We start from the raw sequence: 20,278 nt of genomic DNA on the forward strand, positions 1-20,278 counted from the left end.
GTGCTCTCTAAAGCAATGGAGCCTCTACCAGAGGGAAAGGAAAAGTGGTTTTTTCAGCTGTTGCTGCCTATGGAAACTCATCAAAGAAAATATGCCAGAGCCCTGGAGTCAGGAAGTCCCAAGGTTACCAAGTTTCTCCTCCCCAAAAAACTTCATTCACCAATCCATGTCCAAAGTTCTTGCCACATATTTTCACCCACTCTCCCGCCATGGCTGTGTAAGTGACCTAATGAAACCTTTCTCTGCGCGGCCCACCAGCTGGCAACAAGAGCTCTGGGCTAGTGCCAGGCTCAGGAAATGCCTTGCATGTGCCCTCCCTTGCTTAGGAGGTCACAGACCTGGTAATTCTCAGTAACATCCTCCCAGCACTTGCAAGAGGCAGACATGGAAGAAAGCAGACTGAAAAAAAGACCCATAGCTTTCCACTCTCTCTGCTTCCAAGGTTTGCTTTGTCCCTGATGTTCAGCTGCTCCCCACCTGAGGAGAGACATAGCTCACTGACACTGAATTCCCTTTCTCAGCACCCATATTCCTGATCTTCATCAGCACATCTTGCCTTACTCGCAAGAGCAGCGCTGTAACAAGGGCACAGTGGGGTAACCCCTGTTTTGCTGGCATCAGGAGAACAAGATGCAGGCAGGATGGCCAGCAGCACTTGGGAAAAGCACAGGGAGAAGGGGAACTCAGTCACCAAGATACCTCACACTAGCTCTGCTCTCGGCCTCCCTTTAACAGAGGCCATATGTGTTAATAGGAGGACCTGTTGGTTTTGCTCTGAATACGTGAAAGGGATCTGCTTCCTCAGTTTTCCCTGCCCTCTGTCATAGAAATGTTCAAGCCCCTCTTAAGAGAATCTGCTGAACCATTTTGGGTGCACATGGTGTTGGCATATACACACAGACTCATCCACTTGCTCACAAACTGGCAACACCACAGATGGGAAGATCCCGGTTAGAGTGCAGACACAGAAAGTCACTTGCGTGCCTGAAGTAGATGAAGCTGGAATGCAAAATCCAGTAACCTGCAAAAACTTACCAATGTGTTTGATGAAACCAGAAATTTATCATGAAAATTCCCTTAATATCCTTCCTTTTGGGGGGAATCAAAAAAATTTCCGTTTGATTTCTTCTGCCCAGTACCAAACCAATCACCCAGTTACCTCAGTCCTGGGTGTCATCTGAGGCTACCATGATTTGAGGCACGCTTCATGAAGATCTAAACCCTGACGTGAGGAGGTTTGATCCCCTGAGCATCCCAGGTCCTCATGGGGAAGCCAGACAGTCTTGGACAGGACACCATCTGGTAGACTGGCTTCCGCTGGAAACTCATCTGTGTTCTGGCAAGTCTGTTGAAGTGCATGCATCTGGGAAATTTTTTTTTTTTTTTTAGTTCAGATGAATCAGCAGATTCAAGTGCAAAAGCTGTGTAAGTTAAAAAAACTTCTGGCAGTTTATAGACCAGATTTTCCAAATGTTTTAAATTGAGCTCTTGTCTATACCAATCTCTAAAAAGATGTCCACTTCTAAAGTGTGAAGTATCCTCTCATGGTTATTTTTGTCTCTCAGCACTCAAATGAACAGTTAATCGTTGTGCTAGAACAAGTTTCCTTCTGATATTCTTTGGTGGAAAATGATACAACCAATAGGTACTGACATTTAAAGTAACATCCGTGGCGCCCACTGTGGTGGACAACCCCTACTACACAGCTGGGGTTGAAGGCTGTCAGCAAACTCAAGCATTTCAGTCGAGACTTCCACTTACAATTATAATAGCTTGAACCTTTGTTTGCTTTTCAACAATAGACACTCTGGAGCACTATCAAGTCATCTAACTGGTACTATTTTTGCTAGATATTTGTATTGCAGCAATGCCTCATGCGAAACAATTTACAGGCTAAAACTCCAGCATACTAGGTGCTGCACAAACCTAGTAAACTATCCTGTATCTTAGGAAATTCTGCTCCAGATCAATGGACAGAGATATACAGAAGAACGACTTCAGAGGCAAGCCAGTGGCAAGGAATGGATAGTACAGCAGGATACTGACAGGGCTATCATGGGAACAAAATGCAAAGATGCTATTAATGTCACATCAAGGTTGCACAATCAAAAGATGAAAAATGCAAACATTAAGATTCCTATAACAACCTTCTGAAAACGGCAATGCAGTCATCTCATTTACTGTAAGTCCTATAGCTGAAAACACATTTACAGGAGTATTTTAAACTAGGTGTTGAAAAATATCAAGCAATGAGAACACGATGCATGTGCAGCAGGGCTGAATTACCACTGCTGTTGGATCTGTAGGTTTCTGGTTTTAATAATCATTCTCAGAATATCTGGGGGATTTTAGACAAGAAGCAGGGAAAATGAAACACGGAGAGAAAAATGCAAAATCTTTGGCAAAATGTCAGATTGCTCTAACTAATAATAACTTTCTGCTAGAAGCTGTTGATACAGACTAAGAAGTGTGTGCTTCCCATCCCCCTTATGCCCTGGAAGTGTGAATGCTCAGACACTGAAATTTCCCATGCTCTGTCTACGGGGATCAGCACTTTTGTTAACTTCTTGACAGTTTCCCCCATCAAACTTATTCAAAAGGCCAGGAAAGTCAGTGAGGACCATCCTGGTCACTGCTTTAGGTTTTGAATCTGGGATGAACGTGCCATGTTTCAGATTGGAAAACCAATATATGAGCAAGGTTAGTCAATTTTTTAAAATATTTTCCCACATCACTCAAAGCAGCAAAGGATCTTCCCTGCCAAATGACAGAAAAAACCCCTCACCTTTGTCTTGAGAAGTAGAGACCTTGCAAGCCTGGGAGATTGTACCTTCAAGGGCAATGTGTCAGACTATTATGAATGGGAAAAACAAGGCTATAGTACCAGGGATCACTACCAAACTGGCTGGCCTAATAACATGCGGGTCTTAGTTGCACGGTCACTGCTTACTGCCAGTCGTATCAACGATGAGTATTAACAACCAAATTCATTGTAGTTACAGAATTAGGTAGTGGGGAGAAAAAAGCAGCAGCAGGCAATAAAAAGTCCTTTTTTTTTTTTTATATGAATAAAGTTTTATTGAATTTTAGACAATTAGAAAGAACAAAGAAAGAGGAGCAAACAGTCTCATGGAGGGTAGGAACCAGAAGAGCTTTCCCAGTAGAGGAGGGGGCCTGCTGAGGACAGTGTTCCTGTAAATGTCACACAGGAGTTATTACAAAAGCAGAGAGAATGTGTCTAGGCTTCTCTTTGATTTTTTTTTTCTTTTCCTCCCACATTAGGGTTTCTAAAGCCACTCTTCTTCCCCCGTCAATCCTACCACCCAGCAGCAAAGCGAGCAGACAGGCAGGAAAGAGGACTGTTCCAGTAAAATGTGCGTACACACACACAGAGCAACCACCTGCCTGCACCGCCGTGGGGGTTTGCACCAGTTCTGGATGAAGTTGTGTAGAGGGGGAAGGAAGGGAGGTTGGAATTTTTTTCTCCTTTTTCTTATCTTTTCTATTTTAAGCAAAGAAGGCACAAAATCTCAGCCAAGCTTCAAATCTAGTGCTGCCTGGGAGCCCCCAACCTCCCAAAAAGCCAGTGTGTCCATGTGGGAACCCAGCCCTCACCTCTCTCCTCTCTTCCTCAGAGTCTGTGCTTGCATTTGAAAGGTACCACTTAGGCAGAAGGTCCTGCCCAAGGTTTGTGCACTGCTAGGGAAAGTAAAGCCATGCCGGGACAAGGAAAGTGGGGATGAGGAAGAGTCTGTTGGCTTAAACAGACTCTTTTTCCAATGTGAGAGCTACGGAAAGTCACCTGTGACTCTCCACATTGCTTTTCCAAGAGCAGACCTGGGAGGGCTCTGGTGCTTTTGGAGATGACCACTGCCTTTACACGTGCAAGGGTTGGTGTTATGCAGGAGGGCCAAGACACCCATCCAGGCGTGGCCCCTTTGAGCCAGTGCTCTCTAGGAGGGTAAGTCCCAGCCCTCAGTCCAGCCCTCCAAATGGCACCAGGTTCCTTCAGTGGTTTCAACTCTTGGCTTTGATTAAGGCTATTTAGTTGCAATAGAAAAAGGATAGGTGCCAGCCACAACCACCTCCCTGGCTGCAAGGAGATGGCAGAGCCATTGGCAGATGCCACCAGTACCTGACCCTGGGATGTTGAGGGAAGTAGGGAAGGCAGAGAGATAGCACGCGTGGGCTTCCACAGGGTTACCCTCTCTATTAAGCCCCTGCTTTCACTCTTTCTAAGGAAAGGGATTTGGAAACAAATCCTGTTGGCATCTGGGAAGTCTGTGCGCGTGGGAGAGTGGTAATGAAAACCATGATGTCTCCGTGTAAGGGCCCCAAGCACAACACATGCCCTGCCACTCTGGTCAGCCCTGGATAGCCCAATAAGGAAAACCCACCATGCAAACACCAAAGCTGTGGGGTTTGAGGCCACTTGCCCTGAACCAGAGCAGCCCAGGGGCAGCAGATGCCTCTGGACCTGCCTGCTGCTCTGCCACACCATCCTGATCCTCTCTGCCTCCTGAATAAACCCAGCAACACCCAAAAAAAGAAAGCCACGAGCTCTATAGCAGCAGCGACGTACCCTCACCCTGCACAGAGTGTACTGGGGAAAGACGCTGAGACGGTTGCATCCTCCACAGCCATGAACAGGGCTCTGGCAGCACTCTGGGCTAAAGCAGGAAAAACACCTAGTCTGAGGAGAACCTGTGTGTGTCTGTGTGCGTCTGTGTGTGTGTGTTTGTGTGCGTGTTGGGGTGGGGTGGGGGAAGAACTGCAAAAAAATAAAGACAAACGTTCCCCAGTCCGTGCCCTCACACAGCCATCCCCTTGGCCGGGCTGGTGGCTGTGCCTGTCTCTCCCCTCCAGCCTGCCCCATGCCTCCTCACACCTGGCCCTGCTGCACTGCCCTCCTTCATCCCACAGTGGGGCCAGGGCCGCGGGGAGGGGGCTGGGGCCACCCGTGTTGAGGCATACCCTGCCTCAGCACCCCTCCCTGCTCAGCCCTCCCTTCCCCAATGCAGGCTGTCGTCCTCTTGGAAATAAAACAGCAACAACAGAAAAAAAAATAATATATATATATATCTCCCCAAACCTCCCTGAAAGACCCAAATGGATGGAATCGACCCCCAACAAAACCAACAGGAAACTAAAGAAAAGTCCCCCCGAGGTCAAGGCCAGGCGCACATCCTGGCTGGGGCCCAGCAGCTGGGGAGCACATCCCAACCTCCCTGCTCCCCCAGCCTTGGCACATCCATGGTGTCCACTGGCGTGAGGAGCCCCCGACAGCTGTGGGGGATACAGCATGGCCAGGGCTGTCCCACCAGCCAGCGGCGGCCTCAGGACGGGAGGGCAGGTGGGAGAGGGGAGTGTGTATCCTCCCCGCCGCCTTGCAGCCTTTCAGGAAGGAGTATAGGGTCTCTTTGCCCCACCAGGTACAAGAGGCCCCGTGCTTGGCTCTTGGCCGCCAACATGGCCCTACACAAGGGAGCCGGCCCTGCTCTGGGCGGGCACCATGACGGGGACAGCCCCGATCCGCTCCAGCGTGGCCTGGCTGATGGCGTAGGAGCGAGTGTGTGGCAGCCGTGGCTTCCTGCTGACCGAGCCGTTGCTCCGGATCACCTCCTGAGGGGACGGCGCCGTGCTGGCCGTCACCACCAGTGTCTTAGGGGGAGCCGGGGATGGGTGGCCGCCGTTGGCATAGACGGGGCGGGTGCTCGTGCTCCCCGAGCGGGAGAAGGGGGGCTGGTGGGCGTCGTTGCTGTTGCTGAAGCGGGTGAAGGAGTCTGTGGCGTGGTTGGCTTTGGGGTCATTCCAGTAGCGGCTGTTGTAGGTGTTGGAGGAGGTGAGGGTGTCGTTCTCCGATGAGGACGCATCGGCGTGGAATGTCTTTGCAGCAGAGGAGCATTTGGGCGGCAGGTCATCCTCCCTGGGAAGGAGAGGATGTGAGGGCACATGGAGGATGCTGCCCCACATACCCAACAACCCCCTGTCACACCCTCCCTGGGTCAACACCATCAATTCAAGGTGAAGGACAGCACCAACATGAACCAATATTGGTCCTTGCAGGACCCACCTTTGCAGGACCCACCTCTGTGCACATTAATTACTCTGTGTGCCTACCGCTGAGGAAAACGATCCACGCTCATGTGTCTAGCATGACAAAACCAGTGGTTGTCACAGCCACTGGTAGCTCACAGGCAGTCAATATGACTGTACAACCAATGAAGCTGATCCCCAGGGCAGCTGCAGGAAGCTACCAAAGGGAAGCACTGTGGCTGTAACACCAGAGAAGATCACAGTTATCTCTCCAGAGCTTTTCAGCTATCACTGTCTGGTATTGTGGGCCAGGATCCCCACCACATCACTCTCCTATGGAGCTAACAACATCAAGTCAAAGCTCTCAATAAAGGCAATACTGAAAACAAAATCTGTCATTACCACTCTTCATTTGCTCCCTCTATTTTCTGGACATATATGGACATCTTCCGCTGGCCCAGGGGAACACGCTCAGGATTAGCAAGAGTGAGATTTCTGATTGCCTTTCTGCCAGCCCCTGCTTTTGTTGGGTGATCAGAGGTCCCCTGCCACCAGCTTTCCCTGACCCTTACCTTATCTCATTGGGAATCTCCTCCTCTTCTTCTTCTTTGTGTTTATTTTTCCAGTAAAACAGTGCCACGGCCACCAACACAATGCAAACAACAAGCACAACAGCACCTGTGGCCACTGCTCCTGCAATCAGGCCAATACTCCGGGGGTGGGCTGTGGGGGTGATTGAACAGAGAATAGAGAAGAAATCAGGGTTGGACTGTGGCCGTCCTTGACCATTTGAAGCTACCATGGCTTGGGAGGGGAGAAAGGCAACACCCCCATTCCAGGGCACAATGGTCTTCTGATAGAGAGACACATGGTGGCTCACAGCAAACATGGTTACACACTTTGCTGTCACAAGACAGAAGCAGGTGGCCAAGCCTCCCTTGGCAAAATACTTACGTGCAATGACTTGCAGGTCCAGAAGGCAAGTGCTGGTTCCAATGGCATTTGAAGCCACACATTGGTAAAGACCTGAGGACACAGTGCTGATATTTCGGAGAGTGACAGTGCCCTGGACTTGGTCTAGTCAGAGAGAAAAGAAGGATTTAAATCCCTCCCCCCCTTGAGGAAAACCGTGAAAAGCCAAAGCCAGCAAATAGAGATTTTTGGTGTGAGACTCTTAAGAGAGAAATAAATTAGGAAATAACCTTGAGATGGAAGCATTGTGCGTGCACGCACACAGAGACACACACAGAGACAAGATTAGGTCTTAAGGAGCTTACACTAGATGTTTCTTTTTCTTCTTACAGACGAATTTTTGCAAATGAAAGCTTGGGACTCTCAGCATTGTGTGAGAAAAGGGAGGAAAGAAGAGATGTGCAATTACCTGTACCAGATCTACCTGCTAAATTCAATCCTGCCCTGCAGAACCCCTGCTCTCCCATTCCTGGGCTCCCCACCTCTTGCTCTGCTTCATTCCTGAATTATATAAAACTAAAATGTTTGCATATTCTTAAAATACAGCGAGATACAGGGCTAAAATCATTCACTGACCAGGACACCTAGGCTAAGAAATCTTATGGATGGGACTTGGGGCTAGGCAATACCCAGTCTGATCAGAGCCTTGCGTTTACACACATTTGAAAGGCAGCACTGGCAGTAACTTATTGAAGAACAGTGACCTCAGTGTGAGAAGCTGGCAGTGTTTTCCTGGGATGATTCTGCCTCCCTTCTCCCAGTTTCCAATCTACGAGCCTTTCATTCAAAATGCAGGTAAGTTGGCAGCTGAAATCTCCAGCCACATGCCAACATCTGGCAACCATATTCTCTCTCTCCCATTCAACCAGACCCTTGTTCCTCAATGGGCAACACGTTTCTATACCAACAAAACATGAAAATTTAAGTGGCCACTGGAGGGTACCTAGTCCACCTCTAGGAATCTTCGTTCCACTAAAGTCACCATGCAAGTGATGGCAGACACTTAACGAGCCACGCCATCTCTGGTGGCTTAAACAAAGGAAAGTCCAGGCTGTCACCTGGGAAATAAGAGGACAATCTACAGAACGAGCACCTTGTGTGGCAGTTGGAGGCAACTTGGGAACATTGTCCAGTTTCTCCCAGAGGTATGTTGGCCGGGGGATGCCTTCTTCCGAGCTGCAGGTCAGTGTGATATCACTGCCCACGTCCAGGGACCCCTGGATTCTGCAAAGCGGGGCAGAAGGAGGAACTGCAAGAGAAGAGGGGAAGGTGACAGCAGATCAGGAAATATGACCAAACAGTGGAATGCAGGCTCTTTCTGGACACACGCTGCTGAGGAAAGCAAGGACATTGGCATGAGCTGACAAGGGGACAAGAGGGAGGTAGCAGACAAGAACCCATTAAGGTTTGGGGGCATGACAATTCACAAAAATTCCTGACCCACCAGCCCATCAAGGTTACAGACTACTGCTGACTTTCACAAGACCCACTTGTCTTAGATCCCTCCCTAGAGAAAAAGAAGGTGAACATTTCTGTCTTTGAGACAGCAAGGGTGGTGAGAACTAACAGAGCTGCAGACAGAATTTGCTGTGGTTGGGTTTTGCTTTCATATCCCTATAATGGCACACACTCTGGAGTATTTAATATCCTAGGGAGCATCCAGTACTAATTCCTTTCATGAAAAGGAAGCAAAGATCTAAAGTCATTCTCCTGTTGCTATGCATAAAACTCTTACAGTCCCGTCAGCTCTCTGGGATGCCCTCATACTTTATTCATGCCTCTTTGCAACTCCACATCACAATGCTGCCACAAAAGCTTTCTCTCCACCATATTTTAAAACTCCATTATATGCTGCCTGCGTATGAAGGCTACGTGCCCTGAAAACTCCCATGATACCCGCAAGGCAGCCCATCCCTCACCACAGGATGCCTGTGGGCTCCAATGCATACACTACCATATTGCTCTTCTGCGATACACTATTATGCACAGAGGATCCCCTTGTCCCTGTTCCTCCCCTCCCCCCCCATAATACCGATAAACACACCCAAGACAGTAAGTCCAATGACTCCAATATTCCTGACACCTCGGTCGGGAAGATTGTTGACCAAACACTGGTATGTGCCAGTATCCGATAGCTGAGTGTTGTTGATGAAGATGGAGGCACTGGTGGTTGGCATTGTCACAGCAAACCCCACTCGCCCATAGAACTGGGGTGCGCCACCAAAGATCTGACCCCCTTGGTAGAGAATAACCTGGAAAAGAAAGGAAGGCTCAAACAACACTCTGCAGGAGCTGAGCAAGGAGGAAGAACAGCAAGCAAAACATGGGCTTCCAAAGCAGAAAGGACCAGTTCCTAAAGTATTTCTAAATAACCAGACATCAATATACAGATGTCCCAGGCAGACCCACCCTAGCAGAGGTGTTTTCTCTTAAAGAGGAACACACTCTGTAGCCTGTTTTATGTCAATAAAAATGTTCACAAAGGTAACAGACCAGATAGATACCTGAGTCTTCTAGCATAGCTGGATTTGCAATACCAGCCTGCTTCATGCAACAGTCATTGCCCAACTGGACAGGATTGATGTAGAGAAGCAGAGACTCTCTGCAGGTCAGTGAGCACTTTGCTGGAAAGCATCTGCCCAGTGGACAGTATCATTTTGAGTCTCAGCCAGTAAGATCCCACCATGATTTGACACTGTTTACTGAAGATCACTGGGATAAACTGAATGACAGCCTCTACCAGTCAGACGGCTTATATAGCAGTCTGTACTCAGACCAAGTCCCTGAGGAGCACACACTCTTCAGTGCAGGTTCTCACAACTGAATACCAAATGTGATGGGGGCAGTGTGACCCAAGACAGAAGCATTTCAGAGCAATGGCATTCTTCTGCTGTCAGAGTATGCGGGCAAAATCCAGGCCAGCACATTTCAGGTTATGATTCTTGTGCCTACCGCGATAGACTTTCATTTGCTAATGTTCTTGAGAATGGACTTGCATAAGCAACAGACAGTGAAAAAGCAAGAAGTAAAAGGGGAGATGAGTCTGCAAGAGACCATGTATTATGGCACATTTTACATAGATTTCACAGGTTTAAGTCTGCAGCTGCTCCCAGGTCCTCCAAATCCCATATCCAGCACACCAAAACCTGGATTACATCTCCTGTGCTCTTTTGAACACACCAACCACCAGAGGTCCAGGGCAGCAATACAGTATCACATATACCTGCCCCAATCACACATCCAGCCAATGCAGCCAAGGACACAATGTGCATCAGTTAACAAAGCACTGAGAACACCAAATTCCTGTAAGATCCAGAGGGCATGCTCAGCAATGAAGGGACAATGAAGTTCTGGGACAACCAGAGACTCAGAATTGTAAAGGGTCGACGTCCAGATCAGCATGAAAAGAAAAGCCCCAAAGAAATACCTGCTCGAGTAAGAGAGGACCTACCTGCTGAGGCTGGTTGGCGTTAGAAAGAGGAATGACCATCCAGATGACATTAAGGTTAGTGAGAGCAGCGTTAGTGGTGAAGGTGCAGGGCAATACTGCTGTCTTGCCTCGGGCAACCTGAACGCTTCTTGAACTGACTGACACCTCCAGAGGATACACCAGACCTGGAAAGAGAAGGACACACAGTTCAAGCATTTCAGGAGAAGGACACCCAGTTCAAACATTTCAGGAGAAGGACACCCAGTTCAAGCACTGCAGATGGCCCCATACACTTGCAGATCATGACAGCAGCGTCCTGTTGTTACACAACTGTACCTTACCGATTACTTCAGGCTAAACAGAATTACATTCCTCCCTCAACAGATCAGGCTGCTCTCATGCAGACCTTTTTCACAGGCGTATGCAGATAGGCGGTCCTTTTAAGTGAGAGCACTTTAGTTTCAGAGCCTCTGAAAACAACAGGTTTTGTTTTGGCGACAGGGAGAGAGCTGTAAGAGCAGCCAAGCTGCGTCTAAGAGATAATGAAATATGTTTTCAAACCCATCAATCTTAATGATGCCCAACATCATTGAAACGGAAAAGGAAACTGCATTCTAGAAGTCTTTACCAAGGGGTAAGAAGAGAGAAACACCATTCTCCCCCCACTTCTACACCTCATAAAGTCCAGCATGAGCAGAAACATTTTAGTGCTATTTTTAATTTAAAGGGTCAAAAATCTAAATCTTTTCCAGTTCAGGTATTTCTATCTAGCTGGTGAAAAATAACTAGTGATAATGGAATCTCATCAAATCTCATCTATTTTCCAGCATTTCCACCATCACTTCTTTGCATCCCACACAGGCTGGACGGGGCTCAAAGCCTGATAAGCCCCAGCTTCCCAGCACGGCAGCTGAAGGCTGCAGTTTTTATACTGCAAGTCACACAGGGAAATATCTCCACTCCTACTGCCAAAATCTTGTCAAATGAAACAAACCAAGGAGTCGCCGCCACCATTTTGAGTAGCACTGAAATTCTTTAAACTATTTTTCCCCACAAAATCAAAATATTGACTACAAAAACCATCTCTCTATATGACAACTCACTATCTTCTTGTTCAAAGCACGTGGGAGGCTGCTGCAGGAGAAGGCAAGATTTTTCCAGCTCCGAGGCAATATCAGAATATTACTAGCACCCAGGTGTGGTCTGCAGACCACCCTATCCTCTTGCTGACTCCAACAAGGGCTGTCAGCAAAGTTTCTATTTTCTGCCAAGAGACACTGGTTTGCTGAAGGTGAAATGCTTCATGAGAATAGGTTTCTATCTGAACTACAAAGAAATTGAACAGGCTAATTTCAGAGAAAAAGGTGAGTTTTCTCCTGCACGCTTGTCTGCTGGGATCCTTCCCAGACTACCTAATGGAGCAATGGGGCGCTCAAAGCCTGGAAGTCCTGAGCTTCAGATGCTACAGATCCAAAGTTTCTAGCACCTGAACAGCCTATGATGCATTCCTGGGTTTGGACTGACTGCTCTGGAGCTGTAATACCCCACAACCTTGCCAATTCTCAGCAGCTTTCTCCAGACTTCTGTTTCCTCTTCCATATCTCCCACCTCCAAAGCCTCAGGTAGTTCAGGGAGGCTCAGAAGTGCTTCAGAACAGAATCAGACAAAATGCCATTTTAATCTCTCTAAGTGAAATTCATGAGTTTCTTACTCTGCAGGAAAAAAAAAAAAAAAAAGAAAACAACAAGTCTGACTTTCCTCACAAGCTTGAAACATATTTAAAAATATGGAACATTTTGGAAATTCCTAGGAAAACAGTTCATCTCTGGTGCTAACATCTCGGAGAATTATGTGCCTGGATGAGGAACAGCTGGTGAAAGCTTAATCCATCAATCTCCTACGAAGGGCTGTCAAGCAGCAAGCAGAAGTAAATAATCTGAAGAGCCAGTAATAAGCATCACCTTTATTACAAGGCATCTGCTTTCTAGTTGCATCTGTGGTCAACCGACTGGGCATGGTTTTGGACTCCTCATTTGCTTCTGGCTAACCAGGCAGTGGCAGCAGCTAAAAACCCAGAGGTGATCCATGCCAACTTTGGAGATGTCTCTGACTGAGTATGACCCTGACACAAGGGATCATCTTCTCTGCAGGCCTAAATTTGAAGGCTGCCTTGCTATGACTACTCATCCAGTCTTGCATCGTCCATGTGCTAAACAGTGTGCAGGGAGTCACAATAATTTGGACATTTATTGGATTAACCTCTCTTTCCAACATAGTGCAGAAAGCTCTTCTGCCATGTTAAGTGTAGATTTAATGAGATGCTCTCCATGAGAGGAAAACCAGCTACTCACGGGATTTGTTATAGCAACATGTGTTCTTCATTCCCACCCCTTATCCCCTCCAAGAAAAAAACACACATTCAAATTCTTGTCGTTCAGAAAAAGTAATACTTATGTGTGAATATTCACTAAAAGGAAATTAACTGGAAAAGCTAGGGTTTACAGTTTGCATTGCAGGGTTAGTTACATCAATCAGTCATCAAGATGATGTGATTTTCATACCTAACCACCCTCTTGCTAATCCTAATATTTACTGTTAGTTGATTGTAAACATCCTGCAGAATAATAAAAACACTAAAATAGAACACGCATAATTTCTTCACTGTAAAAATAATTTTCAATACATTTGAGAATTTCCCAATCTAGTTATGAACAATTTAAAAAAGGAAAGAAAACACATAATATTCCCTTTGTTCTGCCAGTACCCCACAGCTCCCATAATCTCCTCCCCCTTTCAAGGCAACGCAGCATCTTTTTTAATCTGAATGCCATGGAGTGGTTTTGGGGGGGCGAGGGGGGGCACTAAGGAATAGCTGAGGTCCCTGTCCATTTCTCTTGCTGAGGAGATCTGCTTTGAACCTGACATGCAAGATGAGCACCACCCCACACACACCATGCTGTCCTGTCTCTGTCTTGTTAAACCACCAGGCAAGCCAGCTCTTGAGACTTGCCTTTGCCTTAAGCATCCCAGGGCCTGTCAGCTGCTTTTTGGCCCTGGATACATACAAGGCAGGCTGAACTTAAAGACAAGGACTCATTTTGTTAAGCTAAGTGGCACCTGCAGGACTACAGCTGGGGAAAATAGACACAACTGCTTCTGACAAGTAAGCTTAAACAAGGCAACAGGAGAGCCAGGAGTCCTCTTCCACCACCATAAACAGGGAGGTAGGCTGGTGTGTTAACACAGCACTGGGGGGGGGCATTACTACAACACAACCGTTCTCCCAGGGAGACAGCTGAAAGAGCAAAGATCAAATCCTCTTCAGAAGCTACAGCATCTTTCTTTGTATCTCAGACGACTAGAAAATGTAACACACTTACATGTGCCATCGCCCCCTTATGCAAGTACCTACGTGACCGCATCCTTCCACACCAATACTCATGGCCCTAAACACAGGTGGATGCATACAAAGACACATACACTTATAAACATGTATGCCCAGGAAAACACCTAATAGGAAAAGTCAACCAAATGATACATGTTCAAACATTTCAAAATTAGGAGCTGCAAAAATGTGGCTTTGCATTAATGCAAAAGGAGGGAGGCAGGGGAGAGAGGGAGGAAGAGATTTCAAATTTAGCATATCTATTGGGATAAGGATTTTTCAATGCAGCCTGAGGAATGAGGATTTGAATTCCCGTGGGTAGATATAAATGCAAATATAGATATATGCACACACATACAGCCCAGTCTACTAAGTCAAATTACACATAAGAGGTCAGAAAAATCAAGCAAATGATGTTGTAAAGGGTCTCCTTTTGCAAAGGTACACAGTCCAGATCTTTTCTAAGCACTCAGAGAAGTTTAATGACTTGTGAGAGACAACAAGAATCGATCACCACCAAATCATCTCTTAGAATTGGGTTACAATGGCCATTACACCCTCTCTTGTATGTGCTCCTTACTTAGTAATTAAGCATCCCTGCAAGCAGCGTGCCTGGAGGAAGAGCAGGGTACACCACTGTCAGCAGAAAGCAGAATGGGCCCTTCCTGTACCTAGGACACTTTGATCTTAGCTTTATTCAGCAAACGGCTTTCTCCTTTGATCCTGATGCAGCAAGCTCCCATCATTAATTAGAACGGATGCTCCATTTTTTTTTTGTTCCCTATCAGGGAACCAGCCAGCAGAACAGTGTTTTGGCTACAGAGCCTCTTTTAGAGTTTCTTCATATTTCCAGGACCAAGTAATTATTCTGGCAACAGATGCCTCCGCTTTAATTTTTGATGGCTCACTGCTGCTTTTCCAAGTAACACACTCAGCTCCCTCCCCTGCATCCATGAAGGAGTCCATGCAGATAGTTCATACAGCATGACCCAAGCATGTAGGGCCCAGTCCCGCGACCAGCATTTGCCTCCCTGCGGGGTATGAGAAGGAAGCAGATTCTGCAACATGTTTGCTAGCTGCCCTACAAGAGTTGCAAGCCTGAGAGGCTTCAGAATATACCAGATGCAGTGAAGCTGAAAAACATGGGCACATCTTAGCACATTGACTCATACTAAGTTGACTGAAAATATTCCCAGCTCCCGCTCACTGCCACACTTCTCTGCCAGAGATCACCAGCAAGACCAGCAAATTACCTTGGCTGACAGCCCCGTGAGTGAAAGGAGGACCTCCACTACCATCACTTCACATCAATAAGCCAGACTGTAGCTTGAACAGCACAATCACCAGTCCATATCACCATGATGACAGATGGTCACAGACCACAGGGCTCTCAGAGGCTGTGCCCTCAGGAAGCACTGTAGTCACGCTGCTGAAGTTGTGCTAAGGGCATGTCCTCCTCTACTGCTAGATCATCCCTCCTCTACTGCTAGATCATCCCCAGCACCTGGTTTTCACAGGCAACCATGCTCAAGATATCTGGGTATCACTGGCTGGGTTGCAGTATAATGCACAGAGATGGTTTTTCCCCCACTGTATTTAGGACAACAGAAAAATAGAAGTTTCTCTGGAGGGCCATTCATACCATCAAAGTAAAGCTCCTGCCCTGCCTCACCTTCTGGGGGACACTCTGCTAGGGCCCCCAAGGATTGGTAAGTCAGCAGCATTTGACACCTGCTAGCAGCAACCTCCTGATACTCAATGGCATGGGCAGCTGGGCTAGCAGGACTTTGCATATGCAGAGGCCAGGGTACAGGTTGGCTCTGCAGTGCTGGCAAGCCAGGGAAGCAAATGGCCAGGGGAGAAAGGCGGGAGGGAGGTGTGAAAGGGATGAAAAAAAAATCTCAGCTCCGTGCATTCTGCATCTCCAGACCTCAAGCGAAAACGTGCAGAAATGTGTGTGGCTGGGGGGAAAATGAGAATAAAGCTTCAAGCTGTATCAGCTTGCATCTGAAACCCAGGGAATGGCTCCCCCCCGTCCCAGCGCAATTAGCGATCCTGTTGCCACATGCTGGGGAAGATGCCTTTGGCAGTATGACATTTTGGGTCCCTCTTTAGAGAGGCAAAGATGAGGTCACTCAAAAGTTTCAAGAACAGGGAAGGAACACAGTGTTCAATCTTACAACTGCAGGCAACTGAGGGAGAAACTGCAGAGCAGTCTTTTTCCTGAGATGAAAGGAAAATACAAGTCACTGTGCCTTTGGCCTGCCTCACATCTCTGAGTCTGGGACCAAAGCTGCCTTCTGTGCTAAAGGAGAGAAATGTCTCCCACCCCAAATGAGCTGAGGTACATTGCCAACTCACCACACTGAGCAGCAGCAAAACCTCCAGCCCAGGAAGGAGTGACTCACAGCTGGAGGAGACAGTAACAGATGCAGGGAGTACTTCTGCCACAGGACCTGCCAGTGCAGCAACCATTCAAACGCCCCTGAAGGAACATGACTTGCAGTTGCAAGCAGTGATAGCACTGAAGTTATCCAGAATGATATGACAGCACCCAAACAGGCTGCTCAACAAGCTGTCTGAATACTGGTCTTGCCCATTCTCACCAGGGCCTGAGCATCCTCCTGTCATTCTAGATGTGCTACACTTGCTAGTTTAGAATCTCTCTAACCAAAAGCAGTATTTACCCAGCCTAGTGTGTGGAGGCAGCTCGCAGTAGACTCCACTCTGCTTGTGGGACCAGCATCACCAAGCAGTCCAAAAGGAGCACAGATCTGAGTTAACACCTAGCTAGGCTGAATTATTTCCAGTTTACTAAGGAACTTCTACCATGGAAAAACTTCCAGCCTTCTGCAGGGCGGGCATCTGGGAGAGATGCACGCTGTCATAGCAGACTGTACCCAGGGGCCAATGTGCCCTAGCACAAACCTTCCTGGGGAGGATGCTTGGCAGAGACCTCCTCGGAACAATTCTACTGGAAGCTGGAAGCAATGGTGAGAAGAAGGGAGGGCACCACCATGCTATAGCCCTTCTGCTATCTCACAGCAAGGAGAAGGCAAACTTTGGTCCAAAGACATCTGCAGGAGGATTGCCTCCATGCCCCAGCTTGTGGGCACATGTTATATAGGGAGCCTTCCCAGAGAGGCTGCGTGGCATACTGACACTCAAGAAAACATCAGGCTTCTGTCAGAAAAGAGAGACAGAGACATTCTAGCATAGCTCCCAACAGAAGTCTGTCTAATTTAGTCTTTAAATCCCCAGACAACGTGCTGTGCAGCACAGTTTAGCAGTCTGGTCCAGTACTCAGTAGCCCGTTTTCTTGTAATTCCCATAGCTCTCACCAGTGGTGCCTCTGGGTCCCTGCCCTTCCCTCTCTACAACACAGCCATGCAAGTCACACTTGCCAACTTTGTCCCTTCCCCTCGCCCTGTCCAGCTCTTTCTGCACTATCCCCATCACAATGATGGTGTGGTGGTTTGACCCGATACAGATGGACAAGCGCATAGTTCAGAGCTAAAAAGAGAAGTTGTAATTGGACAGAGTTTGGCCATTTTGTTCTCTGAAACATCTACATCAAACTTCAAATATCTCAGACATCAGACTGAGAATTTATTGGGAGTAAACCCATTCCCTTTATTTGATCAGGGACAATATCCCAAAATAAGGCTCATGCTGGCTTTTTCTGACTCACAGGTCTAGCAATGGGATAGTAACCTGATAGTGTATAAGGCAAAATAATTTCCAACTCTTTCCTTCCTAACTTTGCTGGCTCTGCAAGACAGATGGGAACAAACAGCAGGAAAACTAACACATGGTTTTAGAGCAAGATCTCCGTAACACGGGAGTTAAACCTACACTGACACTAACTTTTTCTCTGAGGTGTGTACAGTGTTACTCTCTCTGTTAAATGCAGGTCAAAAACCTCTAAGGTCCTTTATCCCTGGGAGAAATCATCAGACAAAACTGGTGGTTTCTAGACATCCCTCCAGCATGGAGCCTCCCAAGTAAACAGATCCATTTTACCACAGTAAGAGCAATCTCATGATTGATGCCCACCCTGTAGGATATGTGGGCTAGCAGACACTAATCCAGGGAGAAAACACAATGTCACGGTCTTGAACTTGAGCCCTGCAGCGTTTCTTGCCAAGACGGATCAGGGACATTGGCTACCTGTAAATCTGTGCTGATCACATCGATTCTTCTCCCTTACCATTTGTAATCTCATCTGAACTAGACAGAAAGCTAACAGTGAAACTTCCTGCTGACCCACTCTGCTCTGGCCTCAGCCTGGTGAATAGCAGTCACTACCAGCCCTGCCATCCTCCCTTTTAGAAATAGGTCTTTCTCTGCAGGCCAGCTGGGAGTTGGATTTCAAACAACTGTCTGACTGAGATGACATGGAGCACATCATCCTGTTCCTGACCTCCCCAACCAGCAGCCTTAGGGGGGATAAAAACTGGACTTTAAGACCAAAAAAAAGGCAGGAAGGCTTTCAGCTATACATCAAGAATGGTGTCAGTTCCCTCCCATGTCCTTGTCAGAGGAGTTGGACTAACTCTTGCAGGGGTGGAAAAGGGGCTCTCATAACACACTGAGGAATTTGATTCCTTGCCCATTTCTGGCACAGACTCCGTGGGTCCTGCTGAACAAGTCAGTCAGCTCCAGGTATCCTCAGTGGGTCCCTATTAGCGCGAGATCCTCATTTGCTCAGGTTTAGACCTCAAGGGTTTGATTTGCTGAACTGCTGAGCATTCAAACCTGCTAGGGAAATCGAGAGGGGCTGTTCTCTCCATGTAGCAGAGATCGCATTATGTTAAGCTCTCTGTGTAACCTGAACGGTGCTCTTCCAACAGATCTTAATGCTCGTGTTTAATTAGTTACAGTCTTGAAATGCAAAAGAGGTTTTTGAACTGTGAGAAGAGCATAGTGTTAGAGCAGCTTCCTAACATGTACAATGTGGGAACAAGAACCCGAATCCGGTTTACAGATGCCCTGGTGATCGGAGGGTCAGGGGCCCAATAACCCAAATGGTCCTTTCCAGTTCTGGAGTCCTGCTGTGCTCCCAGTACTGTCTTCTCTTCTGTGTCTCTATCCAGCCTGGTTGGAGCTGCCAGGAGAGCTGCCTTCTTTGCAGCTCCTGCTAGCTGGGATGGTTGCCTTGTATCTCTGCTGCCTCAAATGCAGTATGCATGCAAGTTAGAGACAAAAATCCAACTGCATTGTATTATAGCAAGATTATAAAAATAGGAAGGGACATCGATAGGAACAAAAATAGCATCTACAATGACATTAGCTAGGATAAAACTAATCAATCGCTGTGCTCTGGGGCACGCATTAATCCCCTCTCCATGGTATAGTGTTGCACAATTAGGTACATTATGGAAAGTTTAACACTTCCCTCCAATGTATGCGACATTGGCTGGAAACAGAGACTGCTGTGATCTGAGCTGGCAGTCCTTGAATTCACAGCATTTGCAGAGGACTCAAGGAGCAGCTGCACTACTGAGGTTGGGGAATTTTTTGCTTTAGCAGATGAGCAAGACCAGAGGGGACCCAGAGAGGATCAGGAACTCACTGACGTGCTCACTCATTGCTCCTCTGAACTGAAAGAAGGGAGGGGTGCGTAAACCTAATTCAGCCCACTCTATGGGACCATTTGGTGTCAATTTTGTCCATTCCTGGCTGTGCCCAGCATCAGAGTCATCAATGACTCATCCCCCCAGGACTCAGGTGGGCAAATCAGGAGCATGCAATCTGTCTACAGAAGATGGCTGAAGGCCACAATGAGGCAGCATACCCAAGATACAGCCCCACACCACACAGGGTGGTGTGCCCTTACAACAGGGTGCCAGTCATTTCTTTCCCTCCTAAGGTTCTCCAGAGATGCTTGAAGCACCATTTTCCAAATCACAGGCACAGGCAAGAAGGAAAGTGAAAGTTTAGCTGGGTACAGAAAGGTATCTCCCTATTTGTTGTCTTCTACAAAGTTGAGGCTGGCAAACGCAGTCCCTCCTCCTTCACCCCTAGTCCTGTGATAGATCAGCTCTAGGGAATCCTGACACAGAACCTAAGAGGTTGTCATCCTCTGCTATTTGCTTGTCACTCAGCACAAGGTTTTTGCTCCAAAACTAGCAAAAGCAGAAAGGAATTTGTGCCTCCATCTCACAGCCAGGCATTAGTTAGCATAACCTGAAGGTGTAAGGACAGGCTAACTTGCTTCGCCATGAAAGGGGAAAGCTGCATTGCAGACACGCTGTCCTGTTCTACTTACTGCTACAGTGGAGGCATCATCCAACAGTAATCAATGTCTAGGGGTGGGAACATTTTAAATGGCCATGGCCAGTTACTTTAGCTGAAGTGACTTGGGAATGAAAGCTTATCAAATGTTCAGGCAAGCACATTTACGGTGGGAAGCTCAGCTTGAGTTTGCAGAGAGCCTGCAACAACAGCCCAGA

General features: G+C 47.4%; 1 protein-coding gene across 3 annotated transcripts in view; it reads right to left on the reverse strand.

Annotated features, from left to right (window-relative positions):
* Positions 1-3,049: 3,049 nt before the first annotated feature.
* The window catches only part of IGSF11 (immunoglobulin superfamily member 11), a 110,137-nt gene continuing 92,908 nt past the window's right edge, over positions 3,050-20,278 (reverse strand). For all 3 annotated transcript variants that reach the window (XM_074808488.1, XM_074808506.1, XM_074808497.1), the window contains exons 2-7: positions 10,460-10,623; positions 9,053-9,260; positions 8,102-8,257; positions 6,991-7,113; positions 6,609-6,759; positions 3,050-5,926 (exon numbers count right to left, since the gene is read on the reverse strand). In XM_074808488.1, the coding sequence (XP_074664589.1) occupies positions 5,476-5,926; positions 6,609-6,759; positions 6,991-7,113; positions 8,102-8,257; positions 9,053-9,260; positions 10,460-10,623 (1,253 nt within the window). In that variant the 3' untranslated portion in view covers positions 3,050-5,475. The remainder of the gene's footprint in view (positions 5,927-6,608; positions 6,760-6,990; positions 7,114-8,101; positions 8,258-9,052; positions 9,261-10,459; positions 10,624-20,278) is intronic.

Source organism: Strix aluco, chromosome 2 (genome assembly GCF_031877795.1).
Source record: "Strix aluco isolate bStrAlu1 chromosome 2, bStrAlu1.hap1, whole genome shotgun sequence".
NCBI classification, from domain to species: domain Eukaryota; kingdom Metazoa; phylum Chordata; class Aves; order Strigiformes; family Strigidae; genus Strix; species Strix aluco.